At 35.6% G+C, this 21010-nt stretch overlaps 1 protein-coding gene across 2 annotated transcripts in view; it reads right to left on the bottom strand.

Annotated features, from left to right (window-relative positions):
* Kap-alpha3 (karyopherin alpha3) overlaps positions 1 to 21010 on the bottom strand; it is a 98346-nt gene that overhangs the window by 23593 nt on the left and 53743 nt on the right. For both annotated transcript variants that reach the window (XM_089103484.1, XM_089103483.1), the window contains exons 7-9: positions 13290 to 13424; positions 7958 to 8062; positions 475 to 715 (exon numbers count right to left, since the gene is read on the bottom strand). In XM_089103484.1, coding sequence (XP_088959610.1) covers positions 475 to 715; positions 7958 to 8062; positions 13290 to 13424 — 481 coding nt within the window. The remainder of the gene's footprint in view (positions 1 to 474; positions 716 to 7957; positions 8063 to 13289; positions 13425 to 21010) is intronic.

Raw genomic sequence — 21010 nt, forward strand, 5'->3', positions numbered from 1 at the left:
TATTTTGAGTACCCGACTGACTGACCGTTTTCAAACAGGAGGTTGTGCGAAAAGTGTGGTTCAATCCCAATTCCTAGGGCTATAATGAGAGAAATGTTGAGATTGTTAGGGCGTGTTCTGCCGATAAAGGATGCAAGATTGCCAAAGATTGCCCTTTTCAGCCAACCGTCTATGGCTAAACGGCAAACAGGTCGTCCACGGTTGGGGTGAGAGGATATCGCAAAGAGAGAATTTGTCATAAAGTAAAAGGAGGGAGTAAAGAGGAGGATTTGAATAGGCTGAGATCGAGAAGCGTGCGTAACTGTGTTGGCCTCGGGCGACTGGGTGCTTTGGTGAGGTTTTAGTAGTAGCAGTAGTAGTTGTAGAGGCAACACTTTTTTCTTCAGTGATCTTAAAAGGTCATGTATCTCTGGCCCAATGTGACGTTAACAATCTAGGATTTTGCTGGGGTTTGAAAGTAGAAACAATAGTTACCTCCACACTCCTCAATTTGCATACAAACAAAATCTCTTTCTGGTCCAAGAGCTGTTGACTTCAAAAGGTTATTAACGCCATCTAGGACAACCTGAATTACTTGATTATCCTTCACATTTAATAATCGACAGAAAGGCATAACTACACCTGCGTGTATTAAAGCAGCTATTTGTTGTTTACGGCCACTGATCGTCAAATTAGTTACAGCCCATGCAGCCTCTTTCTGAGTTTGGAACTCACCCTAAAAGAATAAAAATAGGAAAATAATTCTTAAACACAACATTTACAACCTTTTGAGTTACGCCCACTTGGTCTATGTCAGAACTCACCCTAAAAAAACAAAAATAGGAAAATAATTCTTAAACACAACATTTACCACCTTTTAAGTTACGCCCATTTCAGAACTATGTCAGAACTCACGCCTATGAACTTACGCCTATGTCAGAACTCACCCTAAAAGAATAAAAATAGGAAAATAATTATTAAACACAACATTTACAACCTTTTGAGTTACGTCCATTTGGTCTATGTCAGAACTCACCCTAAAAGAATAAAATAGGAAAATAATTATTAAACACAACATTTACAACCTTTTGAGTTACGCCCATTTGGTCTATGTCAAAACTGAGTCAAGAGCCTGCTGGGCTGGTAAAACGGCATAAAATTAACAATGCAACTTGTAAAAATATTCCATCTTTTGGGCTAAATTAGAATTCAATAGGATTGCTTTTCAATTTGGTGATGGAATGATTACATTGTCGATGATTTAATCATTGTTCACAGATTATGGAGCTAATGATGATCAAACATTGTTAAAAGAATGATAAAATTTGATCAAACACTCGATAAAAGAATGCAAACATACCATCTTGTATTAAGAAACAAAGAAATAAATCTAAAAATGACAAACAGGTCTGTCATTTTCAGATTCATTTCTTTGTTTTGTCATGGCTGGCCACTTCGGCTTTAGATCATTTAACCGGTGGCCGGCGTCCCCCCCCCCCGTGGAAAATAGCCCATCCGGAAAATACCCCCCCCCCCCTGGAAAATAAGGATTTCCAAATTTGAGAATTTATCTGATTTTTTTTTTTACTTTCCGTTAGGGGGAAGGAATTTTGGTACTTGTATAATTATACGTATTATTACACTTACTAAAGTTTATGTTGTGTAAAACTCGAGAACAAACCGGTTTCTTCGTTTGTTTCTTTCAGCTTAGCGTGAGAAAAGACAAAGACAAGGGACAGAATATATGGTAAATATATAATTTGGGCTATATTTTTACACATTAGGGGGGGGGGTAAAGTAAATTACTCGCTGGGTTGAAACTACTTGAAACTTTGACCATACGGTTCATTCAATCTGACACTCCACGAGGTCAGGTTCCCTTGTTATGTACAAAGCTGTTTCAGCGTGGAGTGGTCTCTTCGATATAATTAAAAAAAAAAACCCTTTTCCACAACACAAGTTTTTCAAATAAAATTAAAGAGCTCCATTAAACCAAAAATTAGTAAATATAAAGTCAAATAATCTTCCAAGCGTAAAACTACCACACCATCAACAAATAAACGAAACCCAAAACAAACAAAAATTGCAATAAATAGCCGAGTCAAAGTCAAAACGATCAAAAATGAACATTAGTAGTGCTGGCAACCGTCATGCCTTCTCAAGACTAGAAAATAAATCCACTTTACTGAAGAAAAAAACATATGACCATAGATTGTCAGGTTATACTGGTATTTATTCCTTAAAGTTTTAATATTTTTTTTATTTATTAAAGTAAAAAAAAATGAAATAATTTAAACGTATTTTGTTATCAGTAAAGTGCAAATTATTTTCTGGTCATAGGCAGCACAATAGCGCCACCTATGAAAAATAATTGCAAATTAGTTTCATTTGGTTTTCGTAATTTTAAGATGAAAGGTAGTTAGAAGGTAAAGCCACCCACAAGGGGCTTATGTTTTTCACGAGGTTGCTTATATTTATAAAAAAAAAACTGTTGTGCTTTTGGGGAGAGTTGTATAAAAAAAAGTTGTCCTTTTTTTAGGGGAGTTTTATAAAAAAAAAAGCACTGTTGTGCTTTTTTATATAAAAAAAAAGTTGTGCTTTTTAGGGGAGAGTTGTATAAAAAAGCACTGTTGTGCTTTTTTATATAAATAAAAGTTGTGCTTTTTCAGGGGAGAGTTGTATAAAAAGTTGTGCCTTTTTAGGGGACAGTTGTATAAAAAAAGCACGGTTGTGCTTTTTAATATAAAAGAAAAAGTTAATATAAAAAAAAGCACTGTTGTGCTTTTTTATATAAAAAAAATTTGTGCTTTTTAGGGGAGTTGTATAAAAAAGCACTGCTGTGCTTTTTTTTATAAAAAAAAACACTTGTGCTTTTTTAGGGGAGAGTTGTATAAAGAAGCGCTGTTGTGCCTTTTTTTTTATAAGTTGTGCCTTTTTAGGGAAGAGGGAAGGGAAGTAATTGAAAAACCCCAAATACAAGTAAAATTTTGACACGAAAAAAATTCGCCCTGGTTTAAAATAATCGGTAAAATCGCAAGTCAAATATATTAGACGTGAAAGTCTCCTCAATATGCTCAGCGCAATTGCGCAATATCGCCACCTATGAAAAATAATTGCAAATTAGTTTCATTTGGTTTTGGTAATTTTAAGTTGAAAGGTAGTTAGAAGGTAAAGCCACCCACAAGGGGCTTATGTTTCTCACGAGGTTGCTTAGTTAAAAAAAAACAAACTGTAGTGCTTTTTTAGGGGTTGTATAAAAAAGCACTGTTGTGCTTTTTTTAGGGGAGTTGTATAAAAAAGCACTGTTGGTCTTTTTTAGGGGAGAGTTGTAGAAGAAAGCACTGTTGTGCTTTTTTTATAAAAGAAAAAGTTGTGCTTTTTAGGGAAGAGGGAAGGGAAGTAATTGAAAAACCTCAAATACAAATCAAATTTTGACACGACAAAATATCGCCCTGGTTTAAAATAATCGGTAAAATCGAAAGTCAAATATATTAGACGCGAAAGTTTCCTGAATATGCTCGTTTGCATTTTCTTATTGACTCCTTTAGACAGATCACATCTCTTGCATTAGAAAATCCATTAAATCACATTAATCATGTTACATAAATAACAATATAAACTCCGCCTACCCCCTCTGTAAAAAAATATGCTAATTATTTCAACCACACGACAAAATCTCTTGTGCAACCTGTCAGTCAAATTTTTCTGCTCGGACTGACAGCAAGGGAAATTTCTCCCAATCCGCTCAGGATAAGTTAATTATAATAATATAATTGATAATTAAGTTTGATTATAACCAATAATTATAGTTTTCAATCAACAGGGAGAAGTTTTACACATTCGTCATTCCACCTTTAAATTCAGAAGCCACAATATTCTTTTTTAAATCAAATATAAATATAAGGAAAACTAGAAAAAAAACTTCTCATGTATAAGGGCTACGTTGAAACGTAGCCCTTGTGGGCACGTATACCAAACTTAGGCACGCAGACCTCTTGAGTGTAATCCAAATGCACGCTTAGCTAGGCATGATCATCTGAGACCAACCCTTGTTTTCAATCATAATCTATTTCCTTTTTTATTTCTTGATTAGTTGAAAATAATGATTTTTAGAAATTAATATCCAACCAAGCAAGTGTGAACAGAGCTTTAAGAAACGAGTCAGCAAAACTCAGAAAGAAATAACATCTGAGAAACCGAGCTTTAGGATAGTAAAGTTTACGTATGAAGTTAAGAGAGGAAAGGAAATAATAAATGATAAATAAAACCATAAAAGGGTGAGAAAACGAGGATTTTGTCAGCCAGTGGTAATATATGAAGACGAAAAACCAGCAAATATTTCGACAAGGACCTCTTCCAAGTCGTCCTCAGTGCTAAAAAAAAAAAAAAATAAAAAAAAAAAAAAAAAAAAAAAAAGAATCTAACCTTTTAGAGTTCACTGGACAAGATCCGAACAAACACTGAATGAAAGACCAAAGCCGGTACCAATGAAAAAGAGGATTTTACCGAAGAGATTGGGCAAGGATCTTGTGCATAGTAATACTTTTTGCTCTTCTGCCATTTTGGCTTTCATTAGATATGTTAATAGGTTCTCTTAAATTTAATTGGGTGCAAATATCAATTGAGTCTTTTAGTATTAAATTGTTATTAATTGGGCTTAATGAAATGTCTCCGGTGTCCCTATTTATAGGGTTATAAATAGGGTCCCTAAATATAGGGTTAGCCCCCTATACCCCCCTGATAACGAAATTGACCCTGTGCATAAAGAACAAAATGTTCTAAAAAGAAACGATAAAAAAACACAGAAGAGTAGAAAATAAAAAGACTCCTGCCAACTACAATGTCAAAATGAAATAGTCTTCCTCCGAAAGTAAAATTCTCAGTAATCAGCTTAGATTTAGAAAGAAGGTGGGGATAGCAATAGAAGAAAATGTAAAAGAAGTAAAAGGAAAATATAAAAGGATGTAAAAGAAGAGGAAACTTCCCTAATGGAAGAAAAAACCATAAAAATGGGCATAAAAAAGTAATCCACTCTTTTTTTGTTCTGGCTCCTTCTGGAAGATCACTACAAATTTAGGGAAACTTCAATGATTAGAGCCTCTAGCAGGTCGTCCGGGGTTGGGGTGGTAAGATGTCATACAGAAAGATTTAAGGGAAATGGAAATTTACTGGGAGGGTAAAAGAGGGAGACTTCTTGGGAATGCGTGAATAGGGAAGCTTTAAATAGATTGATAGGAGGAGCATGCGTAGCTGTGTTGGACTCAGGCGGCCTGGTGCTGCAGTGAGTCGTTAGTAGTACTAGTAGTAGAACTAGTACTAGTAGTACTAGTAGTAGCCTCTAGTAAGGAGATATCTACATTATCGGTATAGGAAATTCAGGCACCTTCTGGGCTATATCAGGAATTTTGGGGGCACATGAGGTGTTGGATGTTTGGGAACCATGGGCCAAACTGAAGAGGATTTAGATAAATTATAAAAAGGAATAACTTATAAAATTGAATATCCTGTTAATACTAATATACTGGAAAAGGTGCTGTATGTACATTTTAAAGTTGCGACGAAATGGCTTTTGGCGTTTTGCCAGTTTTGCCTTTAATAAAAATGATTTGATAAGTTTTGTGCAATGACATTTAATTTTATTTTTGGCTTAATTAGAATTAGCTATTCAAAAAAAAAAAAATCCACGCAGAAACTAGACCTCTCTACCCAACAAACATCTCTGAAAAAGTAAAATTTATTGTAATCCCTGGATAATAGGAATAAGATGAAATTAAAAAGAACGAATTAAAGAATAAGATACGTTTTCAATTAAAACCGACTATACATGGTTATAACACAACTGCTGGACTATGCCACTAAGTTGATATGCATAGGGTGTACTGTGTTGATTCAAATAAATTAAAAATGAAAATCGGGTTTGAGGCAGTGTCAAGACCTGTTAGGGGTTACATTATTTGATTGAAAGTGCAGAACTGACTCTTCCACATATTTTAAGACTGAAGCTCAAACCATTTTCAAAGTTCGACATTTGATGTTTGACATAGTTTGACATATTCAAAGTTTTTGCAACATATTTTGACGTGTTTTCATAAAAGTTTTTATAAAAGTCATAAAAATAGTTTTAAATAAGTTTATTAAATTCATTCAACGCCTGAAGCTACGGAACAGCAATTTTGAAGTCTGGGAGACCTTTTGCACAAAAACAAAATTTTAGTAAAAAGAATGTTTTTCACAGCTGAACAGCAAGAACATCCTTCAGGCTAAATATGGATGTATTTTGGTTTTTTGTCGTTTAAGCGACGTTCACATGCGTGTCTAGCTAGAACCCCATGTCTAGACATGTGTCTTGCCAGACATCAATGTCTAGACAACTACCGTCCGTAAGTAAATTCGGTGCTTGGCTAGACAAGTTACAGCTAAGCATCCAGTTCCAGCACTATAGAACTCAAAGTATAGGATTTTCAATTACAGCCAATCAGAATGTGTCAAGTTCCACTTTTCATCATCTATGTTTACATTTTTAAACTGGAATTTAATTTTTGTTTTCTCATCAATAGTTTTTTTTCATTTTAGGCAAATATCCAACACCATACATCAAGGCCGTACCCAGGATTTTTTTTTTCGGAGGGGGTTTTACTCAAAAAAAAATTATCGGGGGGGGGGGGTACACAAAAAAACTCAAAAAACGCATACAAAATCTGTTTACATCCATTTTTGTTACGTTTTTAAGAGTCAGACAAACATTTCGCGGGGGGGGGGGAAACTCCCCTAATCCCCCTCTGGGTACGGCCTTGCCATACATAATTGTGAAGCACATTAAGGCAATTGTTTGGCTTGTTTCATCCATTATCTTGTGACAGTAAAAACAGGGATTATAATTTGGAAAGTTTTGACTGCATAAGCTCTCTTGATTGGCTAGAAATGACAGCTGTAATCTATTTGAAACTAAATTTGTAGTTTTAGCTAAGCACTGAATTCTTCATGAGAACGGTAATTTCCTAGACATTGATTTCTGGCCAGACACGTGTCTAGACATGAGATTCTAGCTAGACATACATATGAATGCCGCTTTACATTTTTGTATAGAATTTGTGCTGGTGCATTTGTATTGTTACATGTGCTATTTGCCTTTGTGTAGAAGCTCATTCGTATATTGCATCGAAACCTTCTCTGTTTGTTCAGCAATTTTTGAGTATAGAGTCCAGTTTTGGCTATGTTATTTTATTCAAATTTAGCGCAAAGCTTTAGCATATTTTAAAACTCCTGATATCCGTAAGAGTGTGAAAGCAGTTCATAACTGTTTATTTTCAGTTATTTACACTTTTTTTATTATACCTATTTTTAGTTATTTACACTTATTATACTTTATTTTAGCTCATGGAAACAGAAGAATCATCACCAATGGGCAAGCACATATTTGAAATTGATCCATGTTTAAGCCGATTTTAATTTATGTCACGGAAACTTAGTTACTACACACGCTTATGGCTACAAGTCTCATTATAAATATAGCGTGTCACAAGGTTAAGTTAATTGAAAATTACATAGTTAAGAATGGGTGTAGACTACGCATTTAAGAAAAAAAATTCTGAGACCTTTCCTCGATGTTAAAAACAGAATCTGAGGAGTAGTCGGCGTTGCAATAAAAAACATTGGTGAACATAAATAATTTCATAGTACAGAAATGAAAGTATTCTACAATTACATACAGCAAGGAGCTTTAGTTGTTATCAATTTTAGAATAAGCTAATATGGTGTACCACAAGGCGAATTTCACAGAAAACTAGATTTAAAAAAAAATAATTATGACAAAGAGACTTGGCCAATAAATAAATTTTAATAAAATTAATGAAGAGACTTATCCAAATGTAAGACAAAGGATTTGAGCAGTTAAAATCTCGAAATAAATAAACCAACGTGGTGTGCCAAAAAGTTAATTCCCTAGAGTAGTACATTTAAAATAAAATCAAACGTATACCTTGTCCAAGTGTAGAACGATAAATTGCAGGAGCTGCGCATCTATGACAGTTTGAACTTGATTTACATTACCGGCCGTGACATTACTCAAAAACCATAAGGCTTCCTGTAAAACATAATAATTAAATTAAATAAATTAGAAAATACGCCCCAATTTATACGACGAACTACAGAATAGGTCCACAGATCTCAACAAGATCAAAAGCTCAACAGGTTACAAACAAACTCAACAAGCACAATAGCTCAACAGGTCTCAACAAGTTCAACAGGGCCCAACAGCTCAAAAGGTCTCAAACGAGCTTAATAAGCTCAATAGCTCAACAGGTTTTAACCAAGCTCAACAGGACTCAAACAAGCTCAATAGCTCAACAGGTCTCAAACAAGCACAACAGGGCTCAACAAGCTCAATAGCTCAACAGGTCTCAAACAATCTCAAAAGGTCTCAAACAAGGGTATGCAGCTATAGTTCCAGATTTTTCGCAATTTGACAATTTCAGACAACAGATTCATATTTCGAAATATATTAACTCAATATAATTATTTTCTTTAATAGATCCTTTTTCAGACACTATTCAGTATAAAGCATTCTTTCCAGATCCTCCTCCGTCAATGCAACACTAACAGAGCCACCCCTAAGGTTGGTGGCACCCGAGAAAAAATTAATTACAGCCCCCCCCCCCCTTGCGACTCAAATATAAAAAAAAACGAATCAAAGTGAAAATTTGACCAAAGTGGGCAGCCCCCCAACCGCAGTGCCCCCCCTCCACGGCATTTGGGGCACCTTTCCCCATTTAACCCCCCTCCCCTCCCTTTTTGAACGGCTCTTACCACTGAAGTTGTTTTGGCAGATTTCACATAGGTCCAACGTAAGCGGCAGCACGGTTAGTTTTATTTTGTCTATCTGATTAGTTTAGCTTGTCTAACGCAAGCCCTTAACATTCAAATGATTTCAAAAAGTTATGGAGGGGGTAAACTTAATTTCCAATAATTAACCTAAAGTTGGGTGAACTAGCAAAAAACCAATACAGGGTAAACTTGAGTAGTAGGCAATTTTTTTGTAAGGGTAATATGGTATGTACCATGAAAAATAATGTAGCTTTTATGTTTGAAACTGTTGGAGAGGGGAAACAGTAACCTGGGGACAAAATTAGGTCTCGAGGGGGCAAAATGAGGTTTGGATGGGGCAGCCTCAAAACAAAGCGAGATGGGTTTCCTCACTTACAGCTATAATTATAAACATTAATTAAACAAAAAGGGTGACTGAGTTGCATCGTTCCTCCCATAGCGATTCCTTTTTTAAGCTTTTGGTGGTACTCAACAAGAAGAGCACGGCTAAGATCTAGACTCTAGAGTATGTGGGGTAGGTTTACCTTTACCTGTCTCACAATATTAACACGGAACTGGGCAGGAGCGAATCTCCAGCATTTTTATTGGGGGGGGGGGGGCAAGAGGGGGCCATATATGGATAGTCAAAGGGCAAGGAAAGTATAATATTTTTTTCTCTCCACATAATTGGGAGGGGGACAACTACCCCCCCCTTGCCACCCCCAAACGACACCCCTGGAACTGGGCATATTCGGCTGGGGTATTTCAAAAGATATTATGTGATATCGTTTTGGAAAGGTTAGATTTATATCCAAGTATCTTAAAAGTAAGTTCCATCTACAGGTTCAACCCTAGATTAATCGCTTATTTTGATCAACTTGATATAGTTTTCTTTTTCATTTTAATTACAATCAAATGCACAATTCGTTCAGTTTAACTAACCTAATGTCGTGTAATTGGATGATTGGTGATCACAACTGAAGAACCAAAGACACTAAAACGAAATCTGATTAAGCTGATCTTAAAGAGCTTAAACTGGTTAAATAGTGACTTACAGAACCATACACATCTTTAAAATTTAAGAATTTAAATTTTAGTTTAATTTTATTAGTTTAATTAGCTATTAGTTTAATTAGTTATTAGTTATCAAAACTAATTAGTTATTAGTTTAATTAGTTTATTATTTCAACTAATTTAATTACTTTAATTTTAGTTTAAGTAGTTTAATTAAGAAGACCTCCATATGCAGTTACGCAGCTCTTGGTAGCAGGCGCCAAATTAAAAGAAAAAAAACACGGGTGACAAATCAGCAAAAAATCAGCTAAATAAACAAATCAGCTAAAAAAAAATATGACACCAAACAGCTGAGGGACAGTGTTGTCATATTTAACAAATTAAAGTTTTAATTAAATTAATTATTAAAAGTTGTTCATTTATTTTCACGATTGTGCGTGGCAACACTGACTGAAATGTGGTACTGCCTTCATTATTTTGAAACAACCAAAAGAAAACTCTTAGAAAATTTCTATTTTAAGATTACGACAATTCAGTAAGGCTGGACACAAGAAACGATAGTGATATATGTGTGGTTGGATCCCTTTTGGGAGCCTTGTGAAACTCCGCTTTTCTAGAATTTCTATTTTTGTGTCTTCCACTTCGATTTTATAGTCACATATGGGCCTTCTTCCATTTAGGAGATTAGAAGTTCGAGTTTCGATTAGATTTTGAAACAAGTAAAAGAAAACTCTTATAAAACATGTTCTTAGGTATATCGAAGATATGTCCAGAGGGGGGGGGTATCTTGGTTTCCTGAATACTTTAGTAAGGTCTTGAAATATGGTGAATTCGATTTCGGGTCGAAGCTGGACATTCAGCACACTGATCGTTATCAAACTAATTCTTACATATTTTGTGCCATTCTGGCTCATAAATCGTAACAAACGTTGGGTTTATTCAAACTAACTCGCACATTGACTTTCCAAAGTCCTAAATCAAGAAGCTCTCAAGCTTCTAATCTAATCTCTAGATTATATTCAATCTAACTTCAAACAATCTCCTGGTGCTATCTGAATGAACAAAAGATGTCGATACAATTTCTCTTTTTAGGTCATCAACGCCGTTAGCAATACCCAGGGCATGTCACCCGGAGTAAGGACTCAATCAGGGGCGCCAACTCATGGAAATATAGGGGTACAGATGGAGGGGGGAATGGGGTTTTATCTCGCAGAGGCAATTTTGTGTTTTCTTCCGTCAATGAAAATACGAAGAAAGGCATTTTTCTATGACAATACACAAAAATGTATTATTAATATCTGATTTGAGCTAATGAATATCATATCTTAAATCATAACTTAAATTCTATGTAGATATCGAGTTGTTTTATTGAGTTGTTATTGATATTGAGTGGTTAAATTCTATGTAGATATTCAGTTGCTTTATTGAGCTGTTAAATTTTATGTAGATATTGAGTTGTTTTATTGAGTTGTTAAATTATATGTCGATATTGAGTTGTTTTATTGAGTTGTTACAGTCTATGTAGATACTGAGTTGTTACTGATATTGAGTTGTTAAATTCTATGTATATATTGAGTTGTTTTATTGAATTGTTATTGATATTGAGTTGTTAAATTCTATGTAGACATTGAGTTGTTTTATTGAGTTGTTAAATTCTATGTAGATATTGAGTAGATATTAATATGTACATTTTTTAATAATACATTTGAAGATAAATACATTAATAATAAATTTGATTTTGAAAATCTTAAATTAGGGATGTAAAAATCCCCAATTGAAATTAACGCCCATGCACTTAATACCATCCCTGGTGTAAGTTCAATTTATAATAAATCCGCTAGAGAGAGCTGATCAACGGCGAGTGTTTACATTTAAAAGACCAAGTTCACTAACACTCCCCTTCCACCCATTCTTAATCAAGGCTTCTGATTTGATTACTTTCAAAGAATTCTGCGAAGGTTTCATGAGTTTTCTGGGCGTTTCTAAGAAGCACCCTTGTAGATATATTTTTAAAACAATTCTAGAAATACGGCTGTTGTCAATCCTTATCGAACCCCTTTGTCTATGAAAAGTATTGCAATCCATCTTAAAAAAAAATGGTTTGTTTTTCAGATTTCAAGACTCCACCCCCCCCCCTCCCATGTGGTCTATATTTATGTCTTGATACTCCAGTCGCCAAATTATGATTGTAGTTTATTTAAGTTGCTGTCAATATGTACAAAAGCTTATTTTCTAATACAAATATAAATCGTCTGTTGGAAAATAGCACCAAACTGCACCCAAAGAGAGCACAAATTACACCAAAAGACTACCAAATGCAAACAATAGCACCAAACTGCACCCAGATAGAGCACAAATTACACTGGAAGGCTACCAAAATTTACTAAAATGAAAACAATAGCACCAAACTGCACCCAAAGAGAGCACAAATTACACCAAAAGACTACCAAAATGCAAACAATAGCACCAAACTGCACCCAAATAGAGCACAAATTACACTGGAAGACTACCAAAATTTACTAAAATGAAAACAATAGCACCAAACTGCACCCAAATAGAGCACAAATTACACCAAAAGACTACCAAAATGCAAACAATTGCACCAAACTGCATCCAAAGAGGGCACAAATTACACGAGAAAACTACCGAAATCTACCAAAATGCAAATGATAGCACCAAACTGCACCCAAAGAGAAATTGCACCAGAAGGCTCTCTATAGTGCTCCATTGTTCAGACCGCCACCATTAATTTGCATAATGGGTAATCGAATGAAACTTTCTAGTAGCCTTAAAGTTTATGACAGTTTCTGCAACTTTTATTTGTAACTTGAGTTTTCAAGGCCCAAAATTTTGTACCCCTTGAAGTCTATATTTAACCTAAGTCACAACTGGCACTATGGGTAGTATACAATTGGTAATTTTAACAATATACAGACCAACCTTGCCCCAAGGCCTGTGGAGGCCAAGTCGTTTCCAGAGGTATATTTTCTGGAGCTTTCGATTATTATGAACAAAATTGATATTTTGATCGAAATTTTGGTCAGATGTCATTGGGGTTCAAAAGAAGGGGCAGGTATTTAAAATGGGCGTGAAAAATATAAAGCATATATTAAGCAACTACAGATGGTAGTCCAAAACCAATTACCCCTGTCACCTTGGTTATACTTTATTCAAATAAAGTTGCAATACTTATATTATAATTACCTTGACTGGTTTTTTTCTTTTGGGTGCCCACATTGTCTACCACTTGGAGCCTACATTCAACTTGAGCCACAACTGGTGCTATGGGCTAAAAGTGGGTAACTCGCATGAATCGAGCTTTCGATTATTCTGAACAAAATGGCTACCTTGAAATTTGATCAGATTTCTTTGGGCGTGGGAGATATAAAGCAAGTGTGTTGAGCCATTACAGAAGGTAGCCGAAAAGTCACTGCCCCAATTACCTTGGTTACATCTTATTCAAATAAAGTTGCAATACCTTGCATCTTAATTACCTTGATTATTTTTTCTTTAGGATGTTGTAATAAACTTGGGAAATACATAAGAACGTTTTCATCTAAAACTGCTTGCGTTTGTGCATCTGTACCAGTTACAATGTTACCGACTGCTCTTAGTGCAGCCGTCTGCACCTGAAATAATAGTAAAAATCAAGATTTTAAGACAATACATAAAGCGACGAACAAAAAAAGCTTAAAGTAATATATTAAAAAACTCTGAACTACTATAAATATCTTCAGAGACTGTTTTTAGAGCAGCCACCTGCACATAGGATTACAAAAAAGAGAATGAAAATATTGATGCAGCAAACTGCATTTAAATTAAGAAAGAGAAAATTTCGCATGTTTAATACTGCGGAAAAAATTATTTGTGAATAAACAATTTTATAAAAACAGATTATCAAGGAGGCACACTTGTGCCTCTTTAAAGAGGCGACCTCCCACAATGTTTCCGATTTCCGGTCCTAGCGGTCACAGAGAGACGGCGGTGATCGCATTTTGTAGCCTAAGCTCAAACTAACAAACATGCAAAATTTCATCCCCCTCCGACTTTATCTTCATGGGGGAAAGTGGGTCGGAAGTTTCGACCCTCCCACCACAGCCCCCCTTTAACGTTGTCCGATCGGGCTGAAATTCAGAGGGTTTTCCTAGGGCCTCAAAATTTCAGCTCAATCCGTTCACTCCTTCCCTGTTTTCCAAAAACCAAATATAGCCACTTAATGTTCATCAAGTTATTTTTTTTTTATCTGACACGCCTACAGGCCACAGTTGGCACCGGATCCGGGTAAATGAGGACTCGTTCGAAGCGCAATTCGACCGGTTAGGGCCTTTTGATATTTTCAGACCGAAAAAATTATCCCCCGCATTTACATTTACGAAAAACCTCGTTTTCCTATAAGAGCCCATGTTAATTTTTCCCACCACGGCCCCCCTTTAACGTTGTCCGATCGGGCTGAAATTTAGAGGACAAGCTTTCCTAGGGCCTGGGAGCTTATCCTCAAAATTTCCGATCACTCCTTCCCTGTTTTCCAAAAAACCAAATATCAAGTTTTTTTTATCTGACACGCCTACAGGACACAGTTAACAACGGATCCGGGTGAATGAGAACTCATTCGAAGCGGAATTCGACCTGTTAGGGCCTTTTGATATTTTCCGACCGAAAAAATTATCCCCTGAATTTACATTTACGAAAAACCTCGTTTTCCTATAAGAGCCCATGTTAATTTTTGAAATTCCTAAAAGCATAGTATTTCATTATTAAATTAGATCAAAATAGTCCTCTTAACCTGACAAGACCAACTGCAAGCTTCCAAAAATTCCAGCTCTTACCCAGAAGTTTTTTGTCGAAAAACGAAAATCTTACTTTAACGGTTTTTTCTGTTGCCGAGCCAATAAAAATAACTAAACAGGTCTCTGATAGAACAGTGGTCAGTATTCCTGTCTGTCAGGCGGAAGACCCGGGTTCGATTCCCCGTCAGAGTAAAGTTTTATATATTGAATTTAAAGCAGTATCACTTAAATTTAAAGTTTAAAAAAGAAACTCAGTTTCTTTTTTAAATCCAATCTATTAAATCCTTCGGCTCAACAGGTGTCTCCAGAAGAATATCACAGTCGGCCTTCAGCTTACAGGTAAGTCTCTACTCCTTTGATAACATGCCGTATACCCACATCCTCGAAGAAAAGTTGAAAAAACAAAATCTTACTGTGCATTTGAATTGAGTATTCAGGAATTAAAAGCCTTAACACAAGAATCTTCAAAAGCGGGGAGTTTGGGGGACGGCAGCCCCCCAAATTTAACTCCAGACACCAACAGCTAACAGTTAGTCAAGCAATAATAAGTAGTAAACTGTACAAAGCATGAAGAAATTATTTGAAAAAAACTACGTTTTCTAAAGAGTTAAAGAGGCTGAGTCACAAGTTCGAACCTCAAAACGTACAGGGATTAGGAGGTACTGTTGGGGGGCCGCCGCCCCCCAAACTCCACCCTTTTGCAGCCTTTAAATAACAAAAAAAGTTTTTTAAACTGAAAGTAGGGAGCGACATTAAAACTTAAAACGAACAGAAATTGTTCCGTGTATGAAAGGGGCTGTCCCCTCCTCAACGCCTCACTCAATGCGCTAAAGTTTTTTATTGTTAAAAAAAAAAAGAGTTGTGAGAAAGTCAAACTTTAGCGTAAAGAGCGAGGCGTTGAGGAGGGGACAGCCCCTTTCATATACGGAATAATTTCTGTTCGTTTTAAGTTTTAATGTCGCTCCTTACTTTCAGTTTAAAAACTTTTTTTTATTTAAAGGCTGCAAAAGGGGGGGGTTGGGGGGGGGGCGGCCGCCCCCCAACTGTACCTTCTAATCCCTGTACGTTTTAAGGTTCGAACTTGTGACTCAGCCTCTTTAACTCTTTAGAAAACGTAGTTTTTTCAAATAATTTTTTAGATAAAGGTAGGTTAAATTAGTAGTTTTGGTGCAGCAAGCCGTACCTCGAATAGAGTAAATTTTTTTACAGAAATTTAAAATAAAAAATATTAGCTATAAACAATAGGCAGTTGATACTGGCGCATACCTTATATTAATAATCTTTGTGCAGCCTCCTTGACTTTGTGTAGTAACCAGTTTTTTTTGTAAGGTTGAGGTAAATAATTTCTGAGACCACACTGGCTAATCATGATAAACCAAAAGGAAGAAAACGAGGACAATTAACACCCAGTGAAAAAATTGAAAAATTATGCAAATATTTTGGTAAAGACCTCTGCTTGACCGTCTTCAGTGCAGAATAAAACTAATAAAAATATAAAAACCAAACCTTAAAATAAAAATACAAAACTAAAATTGGACGATCCTTTCTTAGTAACGGTAAATCCAATTTTAGTTTTGTGTTTTTATTTTAAGGTTTGGTTATCTAAGCCACATTCCAGTGCAAGTGACTAAATCGTGTTCTTTAATTTCTGAATAAAAATAAAACAGATGAAAAAAAAGGAAATGAGACTAAAAACTCACAGCTAAAATATGTTTAGTTAAATAAATAGGGCAAGAACATACCCCCAACCTTTTAAAAAATTGTTGCTTTAAATAAAGAAAAAAATATGTTTACTATAAGATGGGCTTAGTTCACATCAGGCACGTAGGTTAGCTAAGAAAAAAGGAGAATAAATACAAGAACATTAATGAAAATCTACAGGAAATTATAAAAAAAAACTGTGAAGTTTTGATGTTTTCTGGGGACCAGTGCTTAAAAAGCACTACATGTACGCTCTAGGCTCACATGTACAGTTTTTAGTCACGCAAAAACAATCATTTTCTGTCGAAACCTCTGTTTCTGCACTATTACCTTGGCTACGGCATGCACTAAGGGGGGGGGGGGCCTTTTGGTCCCTGTCCCCGTAATCTAAGGATTTCTGTAACTTTTCTTCATATTTTTCATGCAGTTCATCTTTCTACGTTAAATTTATACCCCCCCCCCCTCCACCACACCCAAAAGAAACACGTTCAGGTGTGTCTGCAGCGACCAAGACCTTACTACTTACATTTTAAGCCGTCCTGGCTAAGTGGACGTGCGCTGGGTTGAGAATTCTTTGTCCAAGGGGCACGGGTTCGATCTCTGGCGTGGCCAGTTATTTGGGTTTGGGACGCGGGTCAGTGGTGTGACTCTGTAAGCTCACCCAGAGTCGACCCAGCCATAAATGGGTACAAGGAGAAATCTGGGGAAGGTAAGCAGGAAGGGTGTGCGAGAGCACAGGATGGTTGGCCCCCAGCCCCCCATTGTACTTCCTAGCTGAAGGGCAATAAAACGGAGATCAGCAGCGCCGGTTTGGACCTTAAGGGTCTAGTGCCGGCATACTTACTTACTTACTTTACTTACAGCAGTGAAATCTGTACAATAAAAACGTGGACACTAGAATTTTCGAGTTCAGCTAAGGCTATAAGGCTACCCAGATGTCACATTGCTTCATAAGATAAGGAGTTCATACCGTTCACGAGATGAAGAAATGAGTCACCATTTCATAACCATCCCACCAAGGGTAAGTAAAATGGTAACGCTACTTTTAATTAGTGAAATTAACGGAATTTACATTATTCGCACCCTCTCTTTGTCTCCTCTTAAAAGCAAAGAGCATGAAAGTAGGTCTCCTTAAAATTAAAGCTACTTCGAGGTTTAAGTTCCCTCAGAGAGGGATTTCAGTCTTCCCCATTATACCCTATGTTCCTTGATGCCAAATAGGGCTAATTCCTGCAAATTAGGTAGACAAATTCTAATTTAGCTGCTGATTGCGCGAAACTGACAGAAAAGGCCTTCATAACTGTGTAGTTTCTTTAGAGTAAATTTTTTTACAGAAATTAAAAATATACATATTAGCTATAAATAACAGACAGTTGATACTGGCGTATACCTTAAATTAATAATCTTTGTGCAGCCTTCATGTCTTTGTGTCGTAGACAATTTTTTTTATTGTAAGGTTGAGGTCTCGAACATATTCGTTAAAACAAAGAGCAAAAACAAGCAATACAAAAGTTTTGGGAGGAGATGTAAATGTGACAAAATTTTGGAAAAGGGCTCAACCGCGATCAGACACGATCAAAATTAAAACGATAATCTTATAACATTCCAAGATATCGAAGGACCAAATCTGCAAGGCCAAAAGGGTCTGTTTGTTCTCTCCCTCTTCTCAGCTCCCCCCCCCCCCAAAAAAGAAAAATTAAAAGAAAGGATTTTCCGGGAATGAATATAGCGACCGCATATAACCAGTTAAAACAAAAAAAAAACAATATTAAATACAGTAAATAAATAAATAAATTTAAAAAAAAATTATTCCCATCGAATCCGAAAAATCATCTAATTTAAGAACCCTAATTTAAGCTCTACAAACCCAGCTTTCTGCTTGTACAATAGGTTTGCTTTATTCTGCAGTTGTGCTTTAAGAAGTATACTAGTATAGGAAATGTGAATGCAAAACTGTATACACTAGCAACATTTAAAACTTTATATTTATAGTACATCATTTATATTACGTTATGTAATCTTACAGAGCAAATTTTGTTGTAACGCAGACGGTAGTAAGTTGACTCGAGCTCTACTTACAATTTTGCGTTACGCAAATTTATGGTACTTCAATGAAAAGATCAACACAGCAGCAACAAAGTGAAATTTCTGGATGAGCAAACTTTGAAAAACTTTTCTTAGTGTTTCAAACTTGATCAGCGCTTGAATCTCCATTCCATATTTTATATTTTTGAATGCTTAACTTATCATGATTAGTTAAGCATTCTTAACTAATTCTTAAAATTCAGCTCTTAGCCGATGATTATGATGGTTCTATGGATTTTTACGTCAACCTACCATGAAAGGTCCCACTTACCAAAATATAAAGCACTTAGCATACAACATTGCGGACAAAGTGTGAAAACCACTTAATTAGTAATTCTATTATTGAGTCGGATACTTTTATTGGGATAGCAGGATACTGAGTAAACATCTGACACCATCTCCAATAACTTCTCTAACTAGAATATTTGTATGTTGTTTGTCATGATGTCAATAGAACTTTTGACTCGGGTATGAAGCAGGGTTGCCAACTTGCACACGTGTGAAAATTCGTGAAAATTTTCGTGTGAAATGCACTCTTTTTTTTCATTGCACTCTTTCACAAGACGGACCAGATTTGTTCTCTTTTTGTCCATTATTTTCTGTTTGCACTCTTTTATGAAATGATGATAGAATAAGTATTAAGCGAAATAAAAAACGGCACTTGACTTGACTACAGTGAAGTTAGCTATAGTTCACGACTAGTTACTTGGACTTCTTATATTCCTTTCAAAACATTTGGATTAAATGGAGACAAAACTTTAAACATTTGATACAGTCAACTATAGTTCAGTTAAACATCCAAGCAATCAAAATAAACACCTGCAAATTTCCAGCAGAGGATTACCTTTTAAGCTAAAAAAGAATGGTAATCATTATCTAACCCATTATGTAGAGTTCGATTTAAGTAGGGAGTCCTCCTAACTTTATTTTAAATACATTTGAAAAATTTAAAGGTGATATGTTTATTGATTGAAGGATAACTGGTAAATATTTGTAAACGGCGTAAGAGTGGCCATAACAGTGAAAGGAACTGCGCGCGCGGCTTGCGCCACGCGCACGCATATATTTTTACTTGCACTCTTTTTTGGCTCTGATTTGCGCTCTTTTTTTGCGTCGGCAGTTGGCAATCTTGCTATGAAGCTAGGGCTCCCAATATTTTAAAATGAATTAGTGTCTATTATTTCAAATAATTCGAGCAGATTCTCCAATTGTTCCGCTCGGTGTCATATTATGTTTACCGCTAAGGTATTTATATAACGCTAATCCTTTATTAAATCCAATCACTAGGGTTACACCCCTCTTGAATCTTCCCTTAAAGTAATCACCCAAGTCAATCTTTAAAGTGATTAGTATGACGTCATTTAGGGTTGTAATCTACCATATATGACATTCGTGTGTTGTATCATCTTCCATATGAAGATGAGGTTTTTGTAAAAAAAAAAAAAAAAAAAAAATATATATATATATATGTATATATATATATATATATATATATATATATATATATATATATATATATATATATATATATATATATATATATATATATATATATATATATATATTATTTTATTATTAACAATATGTTATGTTACTCATAAAAAGCAGTTAGACATGGCAATTTTCTTTTAAATGAGCCCTTAAGAATCTCTTTATGATGTTTCAGCGCCCCACTAACGGCGACAAACGAAACGAAGAAGCAGGAGAAGTTAAGAGGAGACACATCAGGGTTTCCCATGCAAAATATGATTGTCATTATTACTCAAGATAAAGGACTGCGATTCTCCTTAATGATATTTTTGGCAATGGTGACTTCAATGGTGCTGTTTTTATTTCAATCCGGAACCGTTTTTCTGAGGGTTTGAAGCTATTTTTCGGGAAGTTCTAATAATTTCCTTTTCCCAACGAGTTTTTATCATTACGATTAATCGAATCGTAGTTGAGTTGCTATCTGGATTTCAAAGCGTGAACACATATTTGAACTGGTTTCTTTGAGCTTGAAAATATCATTAACTCAGTGATTACGGAAGTGTCACAATACTGTAAAGGATTAAAGTTACAAGTGACTTTTTAATTGGATATCACTTCATAATTATGGCATTGGCGGACGTGATTATTGCAAGATATTGTTGGAAAGCGGGGGGATTTAATTGCCCCCCTTGCGAGTAAGTTTTCGTTTCCTGCTCTTAATTTTTAACATATTAGTGTTGGAAGATCCTGTCCACTAAAGATAAGTCAACTTTTGAGTTATTGGATAATTATTGTCATCATGGTACAGTTTCAGAAGGGAGATTTGGCGGTAGCTCAGTTCAAGGGATATCCCCTCTGGCCAGTCCGGATTGTTAACATAACTAACCAAAAAGAGTCTACGCCAAAATTCATTGTTTTTTGCTACGGGTCCCATGACTTTCAGACCGTGGTAGAAGCGAATCTTCTTTCATATAGCGGAAATTATGCGGAAGCTTCGAAAAAAACGGCTAAGGGCGTAAATCATGCTTTCCGTGAGTGTGAATCTTGTCCAGTTTACTATCAGTTTCTGAAAAAGAAAACTGCGAAAGGTACGGGTGCTGATTAAACTGCTTCGAGCGAAACATCTGCAATCCGAAATCAGCTTACTTTAGCACAAGATGAAGTTACAAAGC

Source organism: Artemia sp. Qi Xiang Cuo, chromosome 17 (assembly GCF_049724085.1).
Source record: "Artemia sp. Qi Xiang Cuo chromosome 17, ASM4972408v1, whole genome shotgun sequence".
NCBI classification, from domain to species: Eukaryota; Metazoa; Arthropoda; class Branchiopoda; order Anostraca; family Artemiidae; genus Artemia; species Artemia sp. Qi Xiang Cuo.